The 27,569-nt window shown below is 36.0% G+C and overlaps 1 protein-coding gene across 1 annotated transcript; it reads right to left on the reverse strand.

The window, feature by feature from the left end:
- Window positions 1–382: 382 nt before the first annotated feature.
- LOC149539804 (cytochrome P450 716B2-like) lies at window positions 383–24,116 on the reverse strand. Its single transcript, XM_089801001.1, has 4 exons — window positions 23,358–24,116; window positions 7,413–7,728; window positions 1,046–1,233; window positions 383–900 (listed from the first exon to the last, which is right to left on the reverse strand). Exons 1-4 carry the CDS (start codon window positions 24,015–24,017, stop codon window positions 607–609), a joined length of 1,458 nt encoding a protein of 485 aa, XP_089657127.1. The 5' UTR covers window positions 24,018–24,116; the 3' UTR covers window positions 383–606.
- Window positions 24,117–27,569: the final 3,453 nt, after the last annotated feature.

Below are 27,569 nucleotides of genomic sequence, written 5' to 3' on the forward strand. Positions count from 1 at the left end.
GGTGATTCCATTAGTTTCGGCCAAAGGCAGAAACTAATAATAAGAAAAAATCTTCCTAGATGTATAAACTAGAACAACACCGGTGAATCATTTCTTTGTCCTCAAAAAACAATCACAAATAATTCCATGAAATTATTAAAAAAAGGTGTACTATATTAAGAAATACATAAAGAAATCATAGGAGAAAATCTTCCTAGATGTTTAAACTAGAACAACACCATTCAGTCATTTCTTTGTCCTCAAAAAACAATCACAAACAATTCCATGAAATTATTTAAAAAGGTGTACAATATTGATAAATACATCAAGAAATCATAAGAGAAAATCTTCCTAGATGTTTAAACTAGAACAACACCAATCAATCATTTCTTTGTCCTCAAAAAACAATCACAAATAATTCCTTTTATAGAAAGAAAACTCATCCAATGTCAAATAATTCCTTTTACAGAATGAAAACTTATCAATTTTTCTTCTAGGGGGTACGAAATGCTAGTGAAATTTGAATAAATAGATAAAAACTAGAAGTCCGTTAAGGAGAACATTGAATTCTAATTTAAATGTTGAAATTGAACTCCACAGTAAATGTCCACTAGTTTAGAGTTATTTTCAATGGGGGAAAAGTTTTATCGGCAATCCTTCGAGAGGAAGAGGCATAGGATCTACGATAATTTTCTCGCCTGGATTCACTAGGTTCCATCTAAATTTCTTTAACAGATTATGTAAGAAGACCAATATTTCCACTCGAGCAAACTCATTTCCTGGACACATTCTTGGTCCACCTCCAAAAGGAACAAATGTATAGGGCGCAGGTCCTGCTCCTTCAAATCTAGATGGATCGAATTTCTTTGGATTACTAAAATACTTAGAATTGAAGTGGGTTGCATTTACTGTCCAGTGTGCCTGCACAGAACATTCAAATTTACCAATAAGCCATTCATTGGTTTCCCATTAAAAACTTAATTTGCCAAATTTTATAAAGAAGTTTTCACTTCAATAAGATTAATAATATATATGATAGAAAATCCTTGATTTGATCAGAATGTACCTTCCATCCTTTAGGAATAGTGAATCCAACATATGTGAAATCTGTGATGGCTATACGAAAGGATCCTTGCGCTGGAGGAAGCAATCTAAGTGTTTCTTGAACAACTCTCCATGTGTACTTCATTCTTTGAAGATCCTTCCACTCTAAAAGTTCCCCTTCCTCCTTTGAACTTGCCACCTCCAGTTGTTCTGTACAAAATCAACAATGTTTTTATGTTACAACTGTTCCCAATATGATAGATGTTCAATTTGTTTTTACGTTACAACTCTTCCCAATACGATAGGTGTATATTATAATTAAACAGTGAATCAATGAAGATGCAAAAACTGGCTCCTAAGCAAAGAAAACTCTCACCGCATTCTAATTGAGGCAGTTTAAAGCTTTACTATGAAAACGTGAAATCTTGAACTCAAGTTTAAGACCTCCTCATTGCAATGCTTCTAATTGGTATATGATTTGGCGTTTAATTTGCTTTCTTCCAACAAAACTGTAATGGTTCTGACAGAGGAATTTGAAACCGCTCTGATTGTGCAGTCCAATCATTGCAACTCTTCCTCTTCTCAGCCCTTTCGTCTTCCATTGAATGTGATTAAAAGAATATGTATAACAGTTATTTGCTGTTGTTCATTGTAATGTGTGTTTTATCTAATAAGAGAAATTCCCCTGCTTGAAGAGTGGATGTAATCCAGACTAGCTGGATGAACCACTATAATTTCTGTGTCTGTTCTTGAATCTTTGAATTCTGTTTTTAAGTTTTTCAGTTCTACTTTATTTCTGTATCTTTTTGTTTTAGCTCAACAATTGGTATCAGAGCTTTAAGCTCGTTTGATTTTTCTAGAAATTGATAAAGATTTACAGAGGCCATGGCTGAGGCAGATACGTAGAAAATTGAAAAGTTTTCTAGGCAAAACTTTGGGCTATGGAAAGTGCAGATAGAGTCTTTGCTCATCAAGCAAGATTTACAATTTGTGTTGCTTGGTAAGGCAAAGGGAAAAGGATCATTGACAGATGAAGAATGGGAAAAACTGGATTTGAAAGCGAGGGCAACAATTTTCTAGGCACTCTCAAGTAACGTGTTGTTTAACGTTTCAGCTGAGAAGACAACTAGAGAGTTAGTTGAGAAATTATTTTCATTGTATGAGATACCTTCTGCTTTGAATAAAATTTTTATAATGAAGAAGCTATATAATCTGAAAATGAAAGAAGGGGGAGTAATGTTGAATCATCTGAATGAGTTTAATACATTAGCCAGTCAACTCATTTCAGTCGATATACCATTAGATGATGAAATAAAAGCTATTTTATTATTATGTTCACTTCCGAACAGCTGGGAAGGCGTAGTAATGGCTGTGAGTACTTCAATAGCAGCCAAGAACAAACTGAAATTTGATGAAGTCGCAGCTACATTACTTAGTGAAGACATGCGAAGGAAACACCACGAATCCTCTTCCGGTGATGCTCTAATAGTTGTGAGTACATACAATAGAGGAAGAAGTCCTGAAAGAGGTAGAAATAACAATAATAATGGAAGAGGCAGATCGAATCATCACTTGAAGTCTAGAGGAAGAAATGGCACCTGCTGGTTTTGTGGTAAACTAGGCCACACCAAGAAGCAATGTTGGAATTACAAGAGGGCTCAAAATAAAGTAATTCAAGACGGTGCAAATGCTACAACAGATAGAGCTTTGGTACTTGCAGCTGGTGACATGGATTCAAGTTCGTGGCTTCTCGATTCCGGCGCATCTTTTCATGCTACTCCATGTCGGAGTGCGTTCACAAATTACCACGAAGGTATGTTTGGTAAATTTTTTCTCTTAGTTACTGATTCGGGATACGAATCCGATTCGGGCACATGGATTCGTGATTATTTTTTTTCCCGATTAGGATTCGTGGAGGATTTGCGAATATATATATATATATATATTACTGATCTTGCCCAAGCCCCAACTAGTAACAAATATATATATTTATTTATTTGTTTCTCTCATTTATTAGTATATATAATGCATAAAAAGGTCATTTTAGCACTAGAAAGCAGAAAAATATATTTTAAAAAGTCATATTAAATTACTTAGACTCACTTAAACCTGTTGATCCTTGAGGATTCACGTTGGATCCTTGAGGATTCGTGCTTGGATTCATGCAGATCCGGGCAGGATCCTTGTTTTACACAGTGGATTCGTCAGGATTCGTGGGCCATGAATCTGGACGAATCCACAGTGTAAAACAAGGATCCTACCTGGATCTGCACGAATCCAGGCACGAATCTGGATCCAAATCGGACCCGAATCCGGATCCGGCCTCTAGGGCACGAATCCGGTAACTAAGGTTTTTCTTGGAGATAACAAAGAATGTGACATTGTCGGCAAAGGGGATATTTTATTATCACAGAAAAATGGCAGTCAATGGCTTTTAAAGGATGTTAGGCATGTTCCTACACTTAAGCGTAATTTGATTTCAGTTAGTCAGTTGTATACACAAGGCTGTAATGTAAATTTTGATCTTGATTCATGGAAATTATCTAAAGGTCAATTAGTTTTGGTTAAAGGTAAGAAATCTAAAAGTTTATATGTTTTAGAGTGCAATAGTTAAGTGGGAGCAGCCATGGCGGTTGTGGAAAGTAATGCTGAACTTTGGCATAAGAGGCTTGGTCACATGAGCAAAATGGGTCTTGAAGTCATGCTTCGAAGAGACCAACTTCCAGGTCTTAAATCTATTAATTTGGAGTTGTGTGAACATTGTCTTTACGGCAAGCAAAATCGCACTAGCTTCGTAAGGACAGGTCATGAGAAGAAATCTTCTCCATTAGAACTTGTGCATTCCGATGTTTTCGGTCCTACGGAGGTAAATTCTCTCAGTGGTGCTAACTATTTTGTCACATTTCTTGATGATTGCACTCAAAAAGTTTGGGTTTATATGTTGAATAAGAAATCTTAAGTATTTTCAAAGTTTACAATTTTTATGGCTATGGTGGAAAATCAGATCGGAAAAAGGATTAAATGTCTACTAACGAACAATGGTGGTGAGTTTTGCTCTTTAGAGTTTGATAATTTTTGTGCAGATCATGGTATTCGGAGGATTAAAACAGTCCCTTATACACCTCAAGAAAATGGTGTAGCAGAGAGGTTGAATCGAACTATCTTGGAAAGGGCTCAGTGTATGTTATCTAATGCCAGTTTGGGGAAAGAATTTTGGGCAGAGTCATGCAATACAGCGGTTTATTTAATTAATCGAGCCCCTTCATCATGTCTTGATTTTGATATTCTAGAAGAGAGATGGATTGGTAAAAGAATTTCATTTTCTCATTTACGAATGTTTGGTTGTGATGCGTACGTTCATATTCCTAAAAAGCAGCAAATGAAATTAGATTTTAAATCTAAAAGATGCATATTCTTGGGGTATGGTGAAGATCAATATGGTTTTAGATTGCAGGATCTAGTAGTTCAGAAAGTTGTTCACAGTCGCAATGTTATTTTCAATGAGAAATCATTCTCAGGTTTGCAAATTCTAAATCATCCTACTGATTACATTCAATTTGATTTATTTGATAACGGGGGACAAAATAAGAGGACTCCTCGAGTCACATTTAATCCTACTCCTAGTATTATGTCTCCACCACAATATGATCTCCCCACTTCTACAAAATCTGCATCTTGCTCAATATCTAATTTACCTATATCTACTAATTCCCCTGGTGTCATTGCGACAGAGCATTACAATTTATTCCAAAACACTCACTGGCGACAGTCCTCTGCATCTGAAATTGATATAGAGAAAATTGCTCTACCAAGCACTACACTCATCCTGTGCCAACACACCATGCCTCTATCTCTATTTTCTACACCATTGCATACAGCTGAACGGCTGCATAGCATAACGTCTCTTGCACAAGACGTTACCTTTCACTCCGCCACATCGCCAATACAACTAGATTTTGATGGTCCAATTCAGTCGCAAGCTCTGCAACAAGGGACCGATGGTGTCCAAATCAAAGTTGGAAATACAGATCGAGCCATTAAACAAGGAGATGCCCATACAGAAGATACCAGTGAAGTCCCACAACCAAGGAGATCTACTAGAGATCGAAAACAACCTCGCAAATTTGATGATTATGAACTTTTATTTTCTTTGTGTTTTGATCAGACAGAACCACAGACTTATAAACAAGCTTGCAATGATTTAAATTCGATTTATTGGCTAGATGCTATGAATGATGAAATAGAGTCATTAAATGCAAATCAGACTTGGGATTTGGTTCCTCTTCCACCAAATTGTAAAACTCTAGAAAATAAATGGGTGTGTCGGATAAAAGAGGAGGATGGAGGACGTAAAAGATACAGGGCCAGATTGGTAGTGAAGGGGTTTGCTCAACAAAAAAGAGTGGATTTTAATGAGATCTTCTCTCCAGTAGTTACAATGCAAACCATTTGTTTGGTTTTGGGCATGGTAGCAGCTTGGGATCTTGAGCTTGAGCAACTCGATGTCAAAACAGTGTTTCTACATGAGAATATTGAAGAGGAATTGTATATGGAGCAGCCAGAGGGATTCATTAAACAGGGGCAAGAGCATTTATATTGCAGATTAAAGAGGAGTTTATATGGGCTGAAGCAGGCTCCACGTCAATGGTACTTAAAATTTGATAACTTCATGACACACTAAGGATTCACACACTACGAATCAAACCCATGTGTTTACTACAAAAGGCTTTCTACTGGTGAATTTGTGATTTTACTACTGTATGTTGATGATATGTTGACTGCTGGAAATAGTATGAGAGTTATTCAGGAGCTGAAGATGCATTTGGCTCTTCATTTTGCCATGAAAGATTTAGGGGCAGCGAAGAGGATTCTTGGGATGGATATAATCCGTGATAGACATAAAAGAGAAATTAGATTATCTCAAGAAAAGTATATTCTCAAAATTTTAGAAAAGTTTAATATGTCAAATGCTAAATCGGTTGCAACTCCATTGGCTGATCATTTTCGATTATGTTCTAAGATGTGTCCTTCTACTCTGGAAGAAAAATCTGAGATGGATGGTATTCCTTATTCTTCAACAATTGGGAGTTTAATGTATGCAATGGTTAGCACACATTCAGATCTTGCTCATGCAATGGGAGTCGTAAGTGGTTTTATGAGTAATCCAGGTAAAACTCATTGGCAAGCAATTCAATGGACTTTTTAGTATTTGAGAGGCACTTCCTCTCATGTTTTATGTTTTGATAACAAGACTCCTTATATTTGCGGATATGCTGATTCTGATATGGCTAGAGATTTAGATAAAAGGAGGTCTACAACAAGCTATGTTTTTACTTTTGGTGGGGCAGCGATTAGCTAGGCTTCTCGTAAGCAACAAGTTGTTGCTCTTTCCTCTACCGAGACCGAATATATTGCTCTTACTGAGGGGGCCAAAGAGCTGATATGGTTACAGCGATTGTTTGGAGAGTTGGCATTTCAACAATCAAATTTTACTCTATTCTCTGACAGCAAGAGTGCCATTCATTTGGCTAAAAACTCAGCTTTTCACAGTCGCACGAAACATATAGAAACCAGATTTCATTTTATCCATCATGCTCTTGAAGAGGGAAGGCTACAATTAGAGAAGATTGATACAAAGGTTAATCCGGCTGATGTGTTTACAAAGGTTGTACCATGAGAGAAGTTTGAATTCTGTACAGCTTCTCTCGGCATCGTCACAACATAGCCATAAGGATTTCAAGTAGGGGATATCTCTGTGCAACATTGATTGGACTTCAAGTGGGAGATTGTAACGGTTCTGACAGAGGAATATGAAACCGCACTGATTGCGCAGTCCAATCATTGTGACTCTTCCTCTTCTCAGCCCTTTCGTCCTCCATTGAATGTGATTAAAAGAATATGTATAACAGTTATTTGCTGTTGTTCATTGTAATGTGTGTTTTATCTAATAAGAGAAATTCCCTTGCTTGAAGAGTGGATGTAATCCAGACTAGCTGGATGAATCACTATAATTTCTGTGTCTGTTCTCGAATCTTTGAATTCTGTTTTTTAGTTTTTCAGTTCTACTTTATTTCTGTATCTTTTTATTTTAGCTCAACAGAACTCAAGCTTAAGACCTCCTCATTGCAATGCTTCTAATTGGTATATGATTTGGCATTTAATTTGCTTTCTTCCAACAAAACAAGTAGGTTTGAATGCAGGGAACCCAAATCAAGTTAGCTTAATCATTGGAACTGAAATCTCTGAGCCTCATTGAACTATAAATGTTTGATTCTGTAAAATACCAACAAAATTCTATCCAATTTTGAGACATAGAATCCAAACATGCTTAGAATGGAAGAGAATAGAAAGTGTTCATAAATTAAGAGCAAAAACCAGAGTGAAAATACCTTGCAGAACTTGATCATAGCAATGGGGGTTTTCAGCCAAGAATCTGAAGAGAGATGTTAGGACAGAGCTACTGGTATCATGCCCTGCATACAAAAGCAAAATTATGTTGTCCTTGATCTCATTGTCTGTCAAACCCCTTTCCTCCCCATCAGCTTTATTACAGAGAAGAAAAGACAGAAGATCCTGCTCAGCAGAAGCCCTTCCGTTCCTCAATTCAATTCTCCTTTCCTCAATAATCTGAGAAAGTTGTTGCCGAAGAGCGTCAGCTGCAACTCTGGCTTTGTGGTACCTTGTCCCGGGCAAATCAATGGGTACCTGCAATGTTATATTTCTGAGTTTTCTTACTGGAATTTTCTTTTGAATTCTTATATTCAACTTACATGTATGCAGTTCTCATTGTTAAAGAGCTATGCCACCAGCCAGATTTCTTTTCATTTTCTTTCATTGAGGTTAACACTTGCTTTCTGGGGTCCTTCATGGGCTTTGGTGATAAACCTATCGGCTTAATCATGGCAATCAGAAATCCTGTTTCTGTATCTTCCAATTAATATTTACAATTCATAAAACAGTTTCTTTTAGGTTACAATTTCCATTTATTAGGTAAATATTTTAGCTTGGAACTGTGAACTGAAGGGTTTTGAAAGGAGTAAAAGAAAATTTAAACATAAAAAACAGTAAAATATCAGATCAGAACTAACAAGCCTAAAATGAAAAACGGGTACCATTTCGGGCTAAGGGACAATCAAAACAATGATCAAGGAAGTTTGAAACCAATCCTTTCCAAAGAACCAATCCGTGAAAAGAGGAGCCACAGTCAAAGGACACAAAGGCAAATCATCTGGTTTCCTCTTATCCTTGAGGAAGGACTCCTGAGAGCTTCAACTCCTTTATTTGAAAAGAACATGTCTTTGTCACTAAAATGAGCTTCTTTCCCAAGATCAAAAGGAGAAATCAAATTTTCTATATAAAATGGTAAAGGAAAGGAAAGGTCCTTTTGCAGTCCATCATACTAGCCATATGTTTTAGAGTTTACATATAGTGAAAGCAGTATGGGACCATCCCATACTTCTTGGGGAGACACCTAGGCATATATACTCTACCTCCTTATGGGATTTGAACTTGTGACCTCTCTTTCAAGAGCATAAGTTCTCCATCACTAGGTCAACTTAGGTTGTACCTGAACTGGAGAAACACTCAGCTTTACTGGAAAGGATTTGATTATGGCGTTTCCTTTTGAAGTCTTAAAATGAATTAGAGAAGTACTCAGCTTTATGACAACAAGGCTTTTGAAGTATTGACATAAATTGGAGATGCAGTCAGCTTTTTGACAAAAAGGTAAACTTGCGGGGATGACTCGATGAGGATTACAGCTCCCAACAGCATTAAAACCAGAAGACTGCTTCAAAAAAGAAAGGAAAGAGATTAGCTTTACCAACGAACCAAAGATCTGCTTGCAAAATACAAATGCAATTCTCAAGGGCTTGAAAATCTAGTAGGAAAAATCCATTTCACATGATAACCACCAAAAATGACCAATCACACTATTTTTCAAGAGCAGAATGTCAATATTTGGATGAAAGCTCAACCAAATTTGACACACTATCTTTCAGCAGAGCAACATCAGTATTTGGATGAAAGCTCCAACATCTAATGAGGGCATTCCTCAATTAAGGAGAAGCGTATCAGGAAAATCCTGAGAGTAGTGCATAAACCATCCAACAAGAAAAAGGATTTTAAACCTGGCATAATTTCAAAATAACCCTTGTTGAAATGGAAGAGACAACTCCAACCATCCGCACCCTATACGAAGCTCCAGCCAATTTAGCAATAATAGGCATGACAAACCCAGTGATCAAAACTATACAAGAATGAATCAGTAAGTCAAGATTAATAGCTTGTAAAGAAACAACAGGAGGTTGGCTTCACAGAAATGGAGAAACCAAAGTAATGAGACTCGGACCCAGCTCTGACTCAACAAGGCCAATTCGACTCGTGACCCAGCTCAGACTCGAGCGTGTCTCCGCAAGCAAGGGTATATCAATCGAAATACCTTATAGAAATATAAAATATTTGATGAGTTGGGGGGTCAAGGCCACGGGTCATTTTGACCCGGCAGGGGTAAACCAACTTGCTGACCCGGGTGACTCACAGCAAGTCTCATTACTATGGGGGAAACCCTTGCCAGTGACGTCCTACAGAAGGTACACGTAGGGCAGCTGCATAAGCTTTGTTGCAACCCTTTCAGGGTGCCCACAATCACAAGAAATGGCCCATCAATGTGCAGAAAAAACACAAGACCATGTAGAGTTGTAATAAGATTTTCCTTAGAGACGTTCCTAATGGCCATAGGAGAATCAAACCAGTGGTCCTTCAAGCAGGCCTAAAGCAGGAAGTCCAACAGCAGCTTCTCATCTTCCTTGAAGTAGACATTAGCACAACCATCCCCATCATCATCCTCTGTAACTTAAAAAGTCTCACCTCCAAAAAAGACCTTCCCACCCATGATGGAGGATATGAAATTCTACCTCTGCTTCTAGCTCATTTTGTCAATTTGCCAATTCTTGGATGGCCATTGCTTACGTACCTTTTGTTTCTTTCATGGGTCTCCTTTTAACTATTCAAAGTTATCATTCTATTAACTGGCACTTGCACCATAGGAGGTGCAAGGGAAAAGCCGATAGGTGAATAAAAGGAACATGTAAAGAAATTTATATAATAGAAAGACAATTAGTTCGTATATTGGATTGGAAAAATTGAATATAATTATCAAGTTTAGTGTTTTTTGTAATGGATTTTAGCATTAAAGAATTGAATGAATATACGAATGGTAGTAATTGGTGAGATAATAAAATATCAGATTAATTGATTACAAATGTATGAATAACTAGTTATATAATAACATAAACTTATAGATGTTTTGAAAATTGGTTTTTGTCTAATCTTGAAGTTGGAAGCTTGAAGCTGATTGGACAAGAATTTTAGATGACAACTTGAAGTTTAAATAAAACATACTTGTATTATCATTCAATAACTTGAAATTCTTTTATAAAATACCATATTTGCACTGATATTTAGACAATACTCTATTTTCCTTAATGTTTGGACTCTCAATTCACCTCAATCCTAATTATACAGCTTGTAGCAATGTGAAAAAGGGTAGTGTAATAGTAGGTGATAGCAGGTGGTCAGTGGTTGTGATGGATAAAAACTTCAACTTTGTGAGCATTAATAGCTGCCTGTGATAAAGACTTGGATAACAATGCTTCTCACTCGGCACCTATGTCCATTCTGTGTAATAAAGTTGCATGTATCTTCAAAGGCTATACATATCTAGTTTAGATTTTCCAAAAGACCCCACAGTTTTCCCTGATTCTACACAAGCATGAAATAATAAAATGTCCATTCACTGTTCATGCATTTGTAATGTGTTGTAGACACAAATCACAACTGTAGATCTTATCTACTTCCACTCACATGCTTTCTAAAGAGTTTCACTGTATTAAGACTATAGTTGTAGACCCTGCATACTTCCACTGACTTCTTCCAAAAATATTTACCCTACCCAGACTGAATTTGTGAAGAGCTACTAAATGATGGTGTCATCAACAAAAGTAAATATGAAATGCCATACTATTTGATTAAAATATAATACAGAAGCTGCATCCAATGGCAGATGATGATTGATAGTAATGGAATGAAAGAGATCTCAACACAGACTAAAAAGTGCTACCTCACGGTTTCCCTTGTCGTGCTAACAAATCATAAGGCTGCTGCAGATTGAGAAGTGATTACTATATCACCAATATTTAAAACCCTTTCATACTGTTCATTCATATTTTAATTACAGTATTCTCGACTTAAGAAGCTTAACCATTTCTTATTGACACTCTTAAATGTACATTCATAATGTGCTCAAACTTTGGCCTTAAAAATTTCAGGAATTAGTGGAATGACCATAACATTTAAGGTAAGAAAATGCCTTGTATGCTAATTTCCACAAGGACTGGATGTTGAAACAAATATTTTTGTAGTGAATTTGGCATGTCGTACATTTCTATTTTTTGTGACTGATCGGACAAAAATTTTCACACTCACTGCATCAAAGGAGTGAGTAATTAATTGCAATGTGTTTTAACTTTTAAACAATATCTTTGTTAGTAAGATGGTTGTTTAATAAAATTAAGGATTATATACGATAAATCATTGTTTGGAACATATATTAAACATTGAATAAATGCCAACTGTCTATGCAGGGATAAGATATTAGAAGAGGGTTTTCTTAAAGAAGAGCACCTGAAAGTAAAGATGATGAGACTGGAGGAAATTCCGAACAAGAAGAAGAAAAATTTGAAGATGAAGAAGGAAGAACATCTCTAAATGATCGCTTGTTAAAGAATTAACAAAGATCAGGAAAAGGATGAAGGTAGAAGTTCCTTTCTTCAACGGGAACCTTGATCCAGAAAAATTAGTAGACTGGATATGTAATGGGCACCCCTGAATGTTCCAAAAAACTGAACCAAATTGCTGAAAGGAATTATGTCAAACAGTTTGCATTCAACCTCTTATTTCTCCATTTAATGTTTTAAACCCCTTATAACTCCGGAAATCAAACGTTTATTTGTTTGTTGTGTTTTGTGCATGGAATTGGTATCATACAACATAAACAAGAAAGAAACTACAATAATATGCAAAGTGGAAATGAACTGCTGCCAATAAAATATTATTTTCAGAATTCATAAAACCAAATACATGGCAGATTTATCAACTCACTAATTACTTCAGCATTATTGACATAATACTCCAGCCCATGCTTTCGAACTTGCTGCTACAGTGCCGCATGAATAGTGCTGCTACAGTACTTTGTCCTTCAATCAGTCCACTACTTTCGTAATATCATTCCCTCAAAGCGGCATAAGCATCGGACAAGTAGTGAAGAAGATATAGCAAAATACCAAATCTGCCTGTAGCTGGAAATGCAACTAAACTGCCTGATAATGAAGCCGATAACAAAGAATTCCAAAGGCCAAACCCCAAGGGAATGACGTCTAGAATGTTACAAGAGAGGATAAACGTCTTCAAATGCCAAGAACGGAGTTGCAACTCACACACCAATTTCTTCTCATATTCAACCTGTCTAATGAAGCCATAAATGCTTCCTTTTATTCTATTTCCAAGGGTCCGCTCAACTCATATGGGCAATGTGGGATAAAAGATGTGTAATATATAAAACATATATTAAAATACCCCTTATGTCTCCCTTGGGTACACATCCCCATAAAATAAATATTAAAGTAACACTTTAATATTTCACAATTAAATTAGACGTTACTATAATAAAACTTTAGGCATTAAAATGTATTAGCAATCGGACTCTGAATAATGCAAGTGATAGCTCATCGGAAAGCTCTCACCGAGGAGTATCAAATCCAATCACCAAAATTGACCTGCATTGTGTCCTGCCGACTTACTAAAAATAGTAAGTATGCCTGAATGAGTCAATCAACTTCGTTTTGGCCCAAACTGGAAATGACTAGGCCAAAACACTCTAGGATCCCATTAAACCCTTCGTTAGCTCTCGGGACCATGTAGAACAAGGCTAACGCACACACACTTGGTCAACTGCTAAAATGGGGACATTACAGTCCGCCCCCCTTTGGATGAGGAGGGGAAGCTTGTGTTAGTACCCAAGGCTATTCTAGACACCAGAGAGAGGAAGCTTAGAAACAGGTTAGTGAAGAAGTATTTGGTCAAATGGAAAGACCTGCCGGAGGAAGATTCTACATGGGAGATTTATCAACTCACTAATTACTTCAGCATTATTGACATAATACTCCAGCCCATGCTTTCGAACTTGCTGCTACAGTGCCGCATGAATAGTGCTGCTACAGTACTTTGTCCTTCAATCAATCCACTACTTTCATAATACCATTCCCTCAAAGCGGCATAAGCGTCGGACAAGTAGTGAAGAAGATATGAGCAAAATACCAAATCTGCCTGTAGCTGGAAATGCAACCAAACTGCCTGATAATGAAGCCGATAACAAAGAATTCCAAAGGCCAAACCCCAAGGGAATGACGTCTAGAATGTTACAAGAGAGGATAAACGTCCTCAAATGCCAAGAACGGAGTTGCAACTCACACACCAATTTCTTCTCATATTCAACCTGTCTAATGAAGCCACAAATGCTTCCTTTTATTCTATTTCCAAGGGTTCGCTCAACTCATATGGGAAATGTGGGATAAAAGATGTGTAATATATAAAACATATATTAAAATACTCCTTATGTCTCCCTTGGGTACACATCCCCATAAAATAAATATTAAAGTAACACTTTAATATTTCACAATTAAATTAGACGTTACTTTAATAAAACTTCAGGCATTAAAATGTATTAGCAATCGGACTCTGAATAATGCGAGTGATAGCTCATCGGAAAGCTTTCACCGAGGAGTATCAACTCCAATCACCAAAATTGACCTGTACTGTGTCCTGCCAACTTACTAAAAATAGTAAGTATGCCTGAATGAGTAAATCAACTTCGTTTTGGCCCAAACTGGAAATGACTAGGCCAAAACACTCCATGATCCCATTAAACCCTTCGTTAGCCCTCGGGACCATGTAGAACAAGGCTAACGCACACACACTTGGTCAACTACTAAAATGGGGACATTACAGGATATAGGACATGGAAGAGTACTTTGAGTTTGAAGAAGTAGAAAATCCTAACAGGGAGAATCCTCAGTAAGGGTTATTGTAGCTCCTAACAGGGCAACTCATTTACTGCAATAGCGAGCTTGTGGTTGTCATCCCCACCATGGTTTTTACCTTCTAACCAGGGTTTCCACGCAAAAATATCTGTCATGTGTGATAGTTTTTTGGTTGCTTGATATTGTTTTAATTTATTTATATCAATTATATGCTTCGTGGTTTGGAAGTTGATATTAAAGTTGTGTAAATCAGTGTTGAATTTATATATTACCTATTTGTACTGATTCACACCCCCAGTCTTGACTCTTGGCACTTGCATCATGTTCTAAATAGGTTCTTTCTTTGAACAAGTTCAGTAAACAAGACTCTCCAAGTAACTAGCACTTCTTCATTTTCAGCATCCTTTGATTGTGTACATTCAACTTCCACATTTACATTTGTGACTCTGGATTTTCCTCCACTTCTTCCTTTTGTGTTTCCATCTTCTAGATATTCATATGTTTTATGTCCTTCTCAACATTTAAAACACGTTATTTTGAATTTCCTCTTTCAAACCCTCTATCCGATTTTTTTCTTCGTCTAGAATCTTGTCACGGGGTATGAATCATTTTTCCTCCGATTTATATTGCTTCCATGGTCTTCATTCCTCTAATTTTTTAGATTTGAATCTTCATCCCAATCTCTATATGATTTCCCCCTTAATTTTCATCTTGGCATCTTCTCCTTCGTTTACTTTCAAATCTCTAGTTTATCTCCTCTTCAAATTTTAGAGAAAATTGAAATGTATCCTTCATCATATAATTTCTTATTACATCCAACTCTTCTTGAATGCTTGGTCTTAACCCATGTATGTACAATAATACAAATTCCTGTTCTAATTAGAATTTCACAGAAGTATGTACAATAATACAAATCTTACTTACATCTTGTCAAAGATCATCTTGAAATTTTTCTATGTTGTGACTCTAAGGATGTCTCCCATGACTTTTGCAAGTGACTTGAGGCTGTGATCTTCTCATGTAAGCTGGAAGCTACCTCTTCCATATTATCTAAAGAGCCTGTGTCTTATAGGGCAAGAATACCTTCTTCCTTCTTCACATTTTGCTGGATTATTTTGAGTGTAGGGGATAGATAGGACTGTTGTTCAAGTAGATTAATCATTCTGCTATCTTGTTCATGTTGTAACTGCTTCATTTGGTGCAAACTTTTCTTCACTTGTTCACTATAGATAGTGGCTGAGCTTGAACTGAGATCAAGCTGACCACTCAAGCTCTCCAACTCCTTTTGAGATTCACCTCTTTGTTGCTCCAAATCCTTGACAAATTCAGAATAGTTTGATACCTTAGTAAACAATTGACCTTCCTAAATCAATTTTGACTTGGTGTCGTTAACCATATTTGTCAACTTGTCCCTATCTGCAGTAACCTTGTCCACTATTTTATCTGTCATCTTCTTCTCCAAATTCTCTTCTACAATGTTCATTGCTGCAGTTTGCAGGGCTGGGCCTTGATCGGAAATGGCCTTGATCAGAGTATCCATCTGATCAATTATTGAACCATCTTCATTGTATGCTACATCAGTAACTAACTCGGCTAGAAGATTTCTAGCTTGTCTCAAAACTTTTGCCTTCTTCTTCTTGGATCTCATCTTGTCTCTTTTAGCCTTCTTTAATTATTCCAAGTATTCCATCAGATCCTTAGGCTTCAATCTGGTTATGTCCACTTGTGTGGCAACTGGAACTTCTTCTATTTCTTCCTCTTCTTCTTCAACAATTTACATTGGTTTGTGCCTCTTCTTCACACTTGTCTCACCAAGACTCAATTGCCTCTTTACATGATATTCTTTTTCTTCCTTTTTTATGACTTTCCTTGACTTTTTCTTCTTCCTTCTTAGGGGCAAATTCTTTTGTCTGTTCCTTAAAAGGTGGTGATGTAGAATCCTACTGGCCAGTTATATCTAACATCTCAACCTCAGCTCCACCGGTTGGCAGGAACTCAACATTTTGTTCCTCAATGGTTTACACTTGTTTAGGGACATCAAGAACATCATCCCCAATTATCTGTTCTATAGTAAAAGTATCATCTACCTCAATAGGTGCAGTTTGATCTTTCTCTGTTTGTGTGGCACCTTCCTTTATCTTAAGGATCTTTTCCCATGCCTCAATGGTCTCTTTGTGTAGATTCTCTGTGTCCTCAATCAGAATCCTTGTTGCTCTTCTCTTTATGCCAAACTGTTTCTTATGAGCTTCTACCTTGATTTTGGCTTCTTTAGTGCTCATCTCAGGGTGCACTTGCATCACTCCTTTCTCCATAATTTCCCTATCTAACTGCAAGGTTGTAATCCATCTAGCATCTATCAACTGATATAAGTCATCAGGAATAAAAAAATGTATCTCCACAAGTGTTCTGCTAAATTTGTGAAGGCAATGCACAATGACATCTTCAATTTTATTCTTGTCTTCACCACTCCCCAGATTGTATCTTCTTCCAACTGAAGCTAGTCCACCTGTATCGATAATACCTTTTATGGTATCATCAATAGGATGGGCATTCTCTGTCATTCCTCTCTTTATTAGTTTTGAAGCTTACCCGTCCGAGTCTGTCCTTTCTGCTTCTTCATCTGCAAATTCCTTTTGATCATTTTTCTTCCTTCTCTGTGTTTCTTTCTTAGTACCTTGTGCTCTCTTCTTTGTCGCTTCACTCTTTGCTTTAGTTTTCCTTGTTGCTGGTTTGGTTTGTTTACTTTTCACCTTTCTATAAGTTGACGGAATGTTTGTTGATCGTTTTCAATTTCTACTATAATGATACTAGCTGTGCCTGCTTCACCACACCAAAATTTTGTTCTAGACTAGCCAACATTCTCCTTGTTTTGCTTTTAGTGACTGATTTCTTCAGTTCCTTATGGATATCAGAAAAGGCCTCTTGCTATGTACCAAATCTCTTTTCCTTTTTGTCAAGAGGTTTGGACTATAGTTAATCTGCATATTGGCTTACAAAATCACACTCTACTTCATAACCCGTAGGTGGAAGCCAATGTGTTCTAGGTTCAACTTCCTGCATAATGCATGTATCTGTATCTACTAGAAAATAAATATCATCTTTGTTCTTTTCCACTATGCTAGATGGAATTCTTTCTTGTTTGTGCATCTTATCTTAGAAGTTTTTGAAATAACCCCACATAATAGAGTTAAAGTTTTCACCTAATTCCTTTATAAATTCGCCTATCCAAGTCACTACTGGTTTGTCCTTTGAACATGTAACTTTAGCTCTATTGGGAAAGAAGTTTTGGATATAGAAAAATATACATACCAGTAAGGCACCATACTTGAGTTCCTTCTTATCTCTCTTTATTGTCTTCATGTTCACCAAGAGTTGACTCACGATCAACTCACATAGATTGTACATCACATCATGTTTGACAATCTGATAAGCAGCATGTATAGCACGATTATGCGCACTGTTTGTACAACTTGACTGATATACTCTATAGCCTATCACCATAGATGTGAAATGGACTTTCTTGTCTTCGATATCATCAATCATCATAGCTCTTCCATCATACCTGGATTTGTTTAGCCTTGTAATCAACAAAGTAATGAGACTCAGACTCGGCTCTGACTGGGCAAGGGCAATTCGACTTGTGACCTGGCTTGGACTCGGCAATTACTCGGAGAGTCAGGGTATATTAATAGAAATACCTTAGAGAAATATTAAATATTTGATGACTTGGCAAGTCAGGGTCACTAGTCATTTTGACCCAGCAGGGGTAACCTAACTCATCAACATGGGTGACTCGCGGTGAGTCTCATTACTATGATATAATGACTAATCAACCACCATTCTCAATGTACATTCTTCTCCTTGTGCTCGAAAACTTGTAACTCTATGAATTATAGTTTTGGAAATTTTGTGTGGTTTGTCCAACAACATAAACTGTTCATGGACTTTTCTCAATACATAACGAATCCAATTTGGATAGAATTTAGTGGGAATGTCCACCGCATATGTTAAACTTTTGCTTGTAAATGTTTATGCTCATCTTTCAACAGTTCATCTGCGTACATAACATCATATTCTTGATTACATAACATCATATTCTTGATTGCTTTGGCTCCCAATTCTTCAATTTTGCGATAGATATAGGACCGAACATCTTCAATCAACACTCTCAGAGGGATAGTAAATGGGGCACCTGACATATCAGCTTCAACTGCTTGGGTTGGATGGAGTTTGAAAATGGTCTTAGAATTGTTAACTAGAACAAGAGTACCGACTTTCTTTGCCATTTGAATAAACTAGAATAACACTCAAATCTAACAACAAACCAAAGTAATAACTAGCAATACACTGATTAGGGTTTATGACAACTTGATAGCAATTCACTTCAATGATCTCAATTCAAAAACAACAATTGCTCTATATCACTCAAGATAGCTCCCAAATGATCAAATGAAAGTAAAGGTGTAGAATGAAAACATTTTCCCCTATTTATCATTGAGAAATAGATGTTGCATACTTCAATGGTTAATAGTACCTTTACCAATAATAGGCACTATCATGGATTAACGAATATTCACCAGTTGATACCCATCAACAATTATGACCGGTACCAAATAGATGTACACTATGAACTCTTTAGTGTGATCATCATAGAACTACTCACAATCCTCAAAATCTTCAAAAAAATCAAAATCATGGAAATTTACACCATAATGTCTTGATAAATCTTACCACTCTTGAATATAGGGGATCGGTAAATGATTTCTCTTAAAGTGCTCCCCCTAAGCAAGTACTATGCTTAGTTTGAAGATGAATCCTCTACACAAGAGAATGGTGGCTTTCCTTTAGGTGACTTGACCTGTTCCTGCTGCTCTTCTTTCTTCACCCAAGTCTTCTTCATCTCGCTTTAGATTTCATCAACATCCACAATCTTCTTTTCTTTACTGTCCCTTGACTGGTTGGGAAATCGATTCCTAGATCTGCAATCTTTAGCAAGGCAACTGGCTTTATGACATTGGAAACAAGCTTTACCAATTGACCTCCAACGTCTAGCATTGCCTCTCAAGGTCCTCATCCTGCAACTTATTGTAGGATGACCATGGTTACCACATACCAAGCATGTATGATTGAACTATCACTCTATTATGTAAGAGTTTATTGGTTGGACTGGTGACTTAGGAGCTCTCACGCAATATCTGTATTATTCAGCTTTATATCCATATGTATTGCATGTATAGTTGTATCCATTAAAACTACTACTACTAGATCTAATGCTAGGTCTAGATCTATACTCATAAGCAGTGTGACCATACTAATGACAATTATAGCAATGACCCTCAAATGAATAAGGTTTATTCACCAGTTTCTCCTACACACATTTGCAGTATGATCAAGCCTACTACTGTTATAACAAATAGCTTTATTAGGTTTCTTACCCGAATTGCTTGTGACTTCCTTTTGAACATGGTGTTGCTTCTTGGGTTCATATTTGGATGGTTCCCCAATCGCCAATGTTTCTTGGCATGTGCAACCAAGACCGGCTGTGTTTTTGTGTCTTCTTTGGTTCTTCAATTACTCATCAAACTTTTGCAAGATTTCACTATATTGTTTCATCTTTTCATTTGCTTCTTTCTCAGTTTGCAATTCCTTCTTCAATTTTTCATTCTCCTCTGCAAGCCTTTCATTTTCACTCATGATCAACGGGTTCTCCATGGTTTTTGCATGAAAGTGCTCATGCATGATAGCATTCTCTTGAGATATACTGAAATTTTTTTCCTCCTTTTCCTTCAATGCATTCTCAACTACTTTCTTGGCATCTTCTGCAGTTTTCCTTTTATCTTCAACTGTTGTTTTCCCTTCAAGATCTTCACACATCCTAAGACTGACCTTCAAGCTCTCTTCTCAAATTTGTCACTTTCTCTTTAAACTTCTGCTTATTTTCCATAAGTTTTGCAATTACTTCCTCAAATTCATTAGATATGCCACTATAAGATAATTGTTCAATGTAGTCCTAGCTTTCATTTAACTTCTCAGTGAGTTCGCTCCTTATGGCAATTGATTTCCTCAGCTTCTCCTGCATCCCATTAGTCATCATGTTTACAATAAGAAGCTATTAAAGTTCAGCAGATTATGGGATTTGTCTAGTGCAACTCTTAGAAAACAACAAGATAACTGATTTGGATGTGACACTGCTTGTCTATCAGATCCAATCTACTCTCTGCACTCTCTAACTTCTCCCTGCCCCTTTTCTACTCAATACCTCGATCGCAACCTTAGCACATTGAAATCGCACTCATTTTCTTATCTCATACCAACTTAATAATAGTTATGTTAGAGATATAACTTTTGCCACTTAATCCTTGCCATTCATTCAAATTCTAATCCTATCACACAAATACCTTAAGCAATTCACAAATCTCGATGTCGAAAATCATTTTGCCTCACTGTATTGGCCTACAATAGGATCTGCCTATCATATTTTTGAGGTATTCAAACACGTTTTGACTCCTACAATGCACTGCCTCAAATCTACTTTATACGTTTTTTGTCAATCCCAAAAATGTCAACTCATCATACCATAACCTCTAATCTTCATTATCACTTCACCAAACATGATCCCACTTACTATACCACCATCGATCTGGAGTCTTCTTTCTGTCTTCAAGAACTGAAGTGTTCTTAAACTGTCCTAATAATTGTGTCAACCCAAATTCTCTTACCAATCAAGCAATTAAGTTGTGGTTGTCACTATGCTGACAAATAACCATATTGATTTTACTTGTGATTGCATTTCATAAATCCATGTTGACAACAATTGCCACCAAACTGTTCTCCTCACTATCTACCGATCTTCTAGACTTAGCCGATTTCTTGCATCACCCATCATGAAACCTTCTTACCGACTGTGCCCAGTCTTCACCAATCATATTACTTGATTGTTCTAACTTAGTCACCATCAATGACAACCAAACAAGCAACTCCTTATGACTTCCACCAATCTCTCCATCATGACGCCAACAAACAAGGTATACAATGTCATTAGTGATGGTATAAGTACAAACAATCTTGTAAGGAAGTTATGGTTAGAAAGTAGAAGACGTCCACTCCATATCAGATTGCTTGGTTGCTGGATGATCAAAAAGTTTTGGTGAGTGAAAAATGCTTAGTTAAATTTAAGATAGGAGATTACCATGATGAAGAATAATGGGATATTATGCCAATGAATGTTTGTCATAGTAATTTGACAAGGCAATGCATGACGGTTATGCAAACACTTACACATTGTTGAAGTATGGATTCTGACACAAATTGAGACCCTTGAATAAGAATGAAAAAGTATGTAAAAACACCGGTAAACGTTTGATAAATGGAGTTAAAGAGCTAGTCATAGAGGATAATGATTAAGCTAATGGATTACTCATGCACGTTGCTACAATGTTGATTGCATTTGGAAGGACAAACTTACAGTTGCAATGGAGAAAGAAAAAGAGGTAAAAATTGATTTTTGTAAGAACATTGTTGAATCTAAATTATTTAAAGATAATTGCATTTGTATAGGAGCGAATGTTACAGCATGTTTAATAAATTGAAAGATAAAGCTATAAATGAAGGTAAAGATGTACAAGTAAAGGGTGGATTGAGATGATCTCTTACTTGAAAAAGAGGTCATTGAAATTGAAGGTTTTAATACTAATAGTTTTATGCAGGATGAGAAAGAAGAATCTCTGCACTATTTTTCTAACATTGATGTGAATGCAAAAGGGGGAAATTTTGCAGCGAAACCAAGTCAAAGAGGAACACATTGTTGCAGAAGAGAAAGATGATGGACAAATTGTTGCAGCAGACTCAAGGAAAAAGGTACTGCATAAATTTGATTTTTATACTGAAGAAGATGAATTTGAAGCTTATGAGTTTTTAGAGCATCCTAGTGCATATTGGTGAAAGTAAAATAATGTGAAAAGAGGGAGAAAGAGAGGAAAGATGAAGGATGGAAGAAACATCAAATTGTAGAGGAAACCGAAAAAGCATATTGTGACAGATAAGGGAAAGAAGTTGATACAGGACAAGAACAAAACTTATAAATGTTTATGAGTTTTACTCTTAAAATATTTCCATCAACATTGGTTGTCTAATGCAGGGCATCCACATGGGAAATGTTCTTCTCTTAAATTAAAAATTCAATGATTCTTAATGATTGTACTAGGTAACGGAGTCCTCTCGTAAGGACCTAATTTTGGAAAATCTTTTATGAAATTATAAGAGCATGTTTGTGCATGGGGGATATCATTTAATCTAGATTAATAAGAAGGTAGGCATGGAGGAAAAGTTTAGTGAAAGGAAACGTAATTGCATTCTAGAAAGGGGGAGAAACTCTTAAGTTTTGGGGGTTTAGATTTTTCTGAATTTTTTTTTCTTTCATGTTGTTGCAGGGTCTTTTAGGATTGATCAGAGAGAGGATGGTCTTTTAAGTTTAGAAATTTGTTGATTCTTAATGATGGTGCTGGGTAGTGGAGTCCCTTGTAATGACCTGATTTTGGATAATATTTTATGAAATCGTAAGAGCATGTTTGTGCATGGGGAATGTCATGTTATCTAGATAAATAAGGAGATAGGCATCGGGGAAAAGCTTGGTTAAAGGAAACGTAATTGCATTCTCGGAAAGGGGAGAAATTCTTAAGCTTTTCGGTTTGCGATTTGTTTTTTTTCATTCATGTTGTTGCAGGGTCTGTTGATATTGATGTGAGAGAGAGAGAGAGAGAGAGAGAGGTATTTTGTGGAAGGTATGGTATGGGTCTTTGAGGAAATTAAAATTTATATGTAAATATTTTGAACAAATTTTTTAATAAGATGTACAGAAACCAAATCTCATTCCTTTCTTTCTTGAATAGAAGAATTAAGTTGTATGCAGATTTTTTAGTTCTGCTTTGTAGCATTTCATATGCACTCGAATAGTTGTATGTGATTTGAATTTGTGTTCCAACCTCATTGCATCACTTTGTTACAACTGTGGTTTCACTTTGTTGGAAAATAATCAATTCAATTTATTGGAAAAGACTATGTTCAATGCATCATCTTCATCATGATTGTGAATTCTACTATTGGATTATTTTCTTAATAAGGAGAAATATATTGATGATGGATCACAGAGTGTGATCCAATATATTGATGATGATATAAATAACTTGCACACAATAATATCCAGTAAGGATAAATATATCTCAAAACAGCCACACTAACCTGCAGTAATCCTTGAGCGAGCTGCTCGAAATCATGGTAAAGCTTTGCAACATCTGCATCTTCAATACTCGCAAACAACTGACAAGCAAGAGTGAAAGTATAGATTTTCATGAGAGGAAAAACAGTGATCTCCTCCTTCCCCAACCAGTGCTGATCCAGATGACGTCTCGCGATCGAATCCACCCGACTTGTAAATTTCTGCAGAGCTTCAGCCCTCAAAAATGTCATCAGCATTCCCTTCAGCCTGCGTGCTTCGTCTCCCACGGCATTTAACAGAGACTTTTCGAACAGTTTTCCCACTGAGGCGGGCCACGAATTCTGCACCAATTTGTTTTCATTGCTGAACAAAAATCGATTCCCATCTGCACAGCAGAAAGCCACTGTGGGATGGCCGATTAGATGGGTTGTGAAGATTTCGCCATATTTTTGTACCCGCCTGTCGTAAAACCCACAAGGATCTCCTTTTCTCTGCCATTTCAGAAACTCCATTGTTTCTCCAAGGAAGGGCCATCCAAAACTGCCAGGTGGGATTTTTCCCCCAAATCTTCTCTTCCTATTTATGACTATTCCAATTGAGAAGACCAACAATCCAATCAACAGTGTTAAAGGAATTGGCTTTACAGCATCATATCCATCTTCCAACCACTTCACCATCGCCATTGATGATCGGCTGGAAACTATGAATTGTAATGTTCACTTCTAATCTACCCTCCCAATCTTCTTCATGCCGACTAGATTTAGGTTTTATGACATTGGGATGGAAATTATTGTCCATAAGAGGCTTTTCAAACGGTGGAATAATTCTGTGTGTGGCCTGAATTCTTCCCATTATTGTGCAGATAAGGTTTGAAATTTGTGCCAGTTTCGTGTTAAATGTTCCACAAATGTCTAAATCTGGTTTTATCCTTGATATATACAGTTGAATCTAGAAGTTGTGGAAAATACACTCCCTATTGTATTGCTTTTCAGTCCGACTGAAATTATTGCATGCCATCCTGGTGGAAGTTATTGACGACTGTAGATATTTCTCTGTTATTACTGTGAGATTAGGTGGGAAGGGTAAACCATATCCAATATAAATAAAATAGATTAAGATCTTGTTTTAATCTGTCAAGGAAATACGTGCCTTTCTGTGCTTCCACATTTTGCATGGTATGCCAAGTCTTTCCTTTCCTGTGCTTCCACATTTTTGCATGCAGTCGTCAAAGGAAATATACAGATGGGAATTTGGCTCGGATGAAGAGCAGAAATCACTGATGGCTTTAACGTGTAAGATTAAATTTGTATTTTTTCCCTGAAAACATTACTGTGCATTTTGCTAGTATACGAATCCATGGGAGGATATTTCATTGAGTTGTAACAGCGATTTCAAAGCTTTAACAGAATTTGTTCCACATAGGGGAAACGAGTCTATGTACGGAATGCCGTTATCTTTCCCTGTCCGAAAAAACTTTACTATTAAATATGCCAAAATAAATCATCATTAGTCATTTATTTTTTTCTTTTTCCTTTTTCCTTATTGCTGATTGGTCTATTTGTACAAAAAGTACTATAACAGCTATTTAGGTCTTAGTGGCGTCTATTAGGCAAATATTTTAAAATGACACTTTTAGACCACCTTGCACTCTACGAGTTCTACAAAGAGCTCCCTAAATGTGGGAAAGTGAAAAGTTAGCTATAAGCTCTTCGCTCACCTACGGAAGTTCACCAAAACAATCAGCGAATTTCGACATATGAATTAGGAACTGTAGGTGCATGAAGTTAGCCTGAGCGGCAACTAGGTCGTTTCCCCTATTGCCATTGTGTAACATCAAAGTAAAATGCAATTTAGACGAACAAAATCATTTGTGTAAAAAAAAATCAATATGTTTTAATTGAGGTTTGTAGAAATGCATTTCTCAAGATTAGGAACAAAAAGGAGGATTAGTTGAGTATTCTAATTTTGCATAATATTAAATTTATGGGATATCACATATCAAATATGATGGCACATCAATATAATTTTTGTCAAGGTGTCTAAAGTCCTTACTTGTAAACATTACACAGTAAAACTTGATTCCTAGACTAAAATGTTAAATAGTCAAAGTTGAGTTAAATTTTGTTCCATAGAGTGTGATGTTTAAAGGATGCCATCTAAAATAGTGTTATTTATCCTCCAAACAGAATGTACCAAAAGTTAAATTTTTATTTCTTTCAGATCTCTGAAATTGCAATGATTTTTTTTCCAATTTTTGTTGTTGTTTTCGATTACAAAACATGGTGATCATGAAGAACAAATGCTGAAAATTTCAGGAGCTGTTGTGTTTTCGATTTTTTGAATTTTGGTTAAATGTGCATTTTATCTAGAGGATAGTCGCATCCATCTAAAACAACATTTCAATTCATTCACTTATAGGTAGTCGTCGATAGCACTAACAACTTTGAAGTCACAACTATTGGTGCAATGTTGTAAAAAATATTTGGACATTAAATCAATAGTTGTATGAATCAAGTCAACAACTACTATTACAAACCATTACAACAAATTCAACTAATAGACCTTTTCTCGTAGGCTTACCAAGTAACAAGGAAACTATAGCATCTGAATGAAAAAAATGTCATCTTAAACTCCCTTACCATGTCGTGATAAAATCTTAAAATTGAAGAGCAATATTAGTCTCACAATCCTTCAATACACTTGGTGCACAATGTTGAGTTTTTTTGGGTCCATAAGAATTCAAGCTCACAATATATTGATGAGTTGCTTGTCGTGAGCCCAAAGTGACATAGGAACAATATAATGTATGCTTCAAATATGTATGTATTATTAATAAAATAATTACATATTATATTTAAAATAGTCAATGTAACAACAATAGCTCACTTCTAATCAATATTAGTCCATTTATAACTAGTACAAACAACATAACTAGTTTATGGATAAGAAATATATACTAATTAATAATACAATTAATCCATATACATTTAATTAATCAACTATAAATCTTAGTCCAAATTAATAAATAAATAAATTAATAAAATATAAATACAAACTTATAAAATATAGGGGTACCAAATATTATATTGAACATTATATAACTAGCTTATATATATATATATATATATATATATATATATATATATATATATATATATATATTATGCCAAGTGTAATCATTATCTAGGCGCTTATTTTCATTAAATCCCCAGGTTATTTTTCTCAGTTGGGACTGATGAAAATAGATGTCTTGAGAACAATTACCCTCGGTGATATATATGTATATATATAAGCTAGTGTCAGTCATGGTGCATCAAGAAAATCTTCTTCTTCTTCTTTCTATTTTGGTAAGGTTAGTATCAATTCTTAATTATTTTTTATTATAGTTTTATAAAATTATTCTTCAATATTTTGTTTTTCAATTCTATAAATGGTATTTAATTTGCATAACTTTAATTTGTTTTAGGATTAGGGTTAGGGTCAGGGTTAAGGTTAGAGTTCGGATTAAGGTTAGAGTTAGGATTATGTTAGGGGTTAGGCTTAGGCTTTGATTTAGGGTTAGAGCTAGGGTTAGCTTTAATATACACATTACTATTATCTCTAATTCTTACAAATCCAATTTTGATTAAGTAATTGTGTAATCTTTCATACCATACTTTTGATGCTTGTTTTGGTCCATATAATACTTTGTGTAATCTGCATACTAAGTCTTTGCCTTTCTTAGCAAAAAATCCTTTAGGTTGTTCATTTTAGAAATATTAATCTTTCCTTGGATGTATTTAATTTGGGATATTCCAAGGATTCCTAAATATAGTTTTCCCTATTGTACACATGTGGAGGACATGTCATTTACTTGCCCTTTAGTCCACATGTGAGGACAACCCATTTTATAATTCCGTTTATTAAGGAATTTTAGTTTATCCTCCTTAAGAGGATCTTGACACTTTGCACACACTTATTATGAATGTGGTATTCATAGAAATGGGAGTTACACATGCAAACGCATGCAACTCCTTTCTCATCTCTTTATAAGAGATGCTTCTTTCTCTTTTTTTTACACACATCACCTTGATGTTATTGTATTAAGCTCTCTCTCTCTCTCTCTCTCTCTCTCTCTCTCTCTCTAGGCATTTGCCTTCATGCATAATACTCATAAGGGGTTATCGAACTATCTTGGTGTATGTTGTTGGATCTTGCTTATCTCATGGTAATATTATTTCACACTTAACTTACTT

Source organism: Cupressus sempervirens, chromosome 9 (assembly GCF_028749045.1).
Source record: "Cupressus sempervirens isolate cs-2001-9-10 chromosome 9, ASM2874904v1, whole genome shotgun sequence".
NCBI lineage: Eukaryota > Viridiplantae > Streptophyta > Pinopsida > Cupressales > Cupressaceae > Cupressus > Cupressus sempervirens.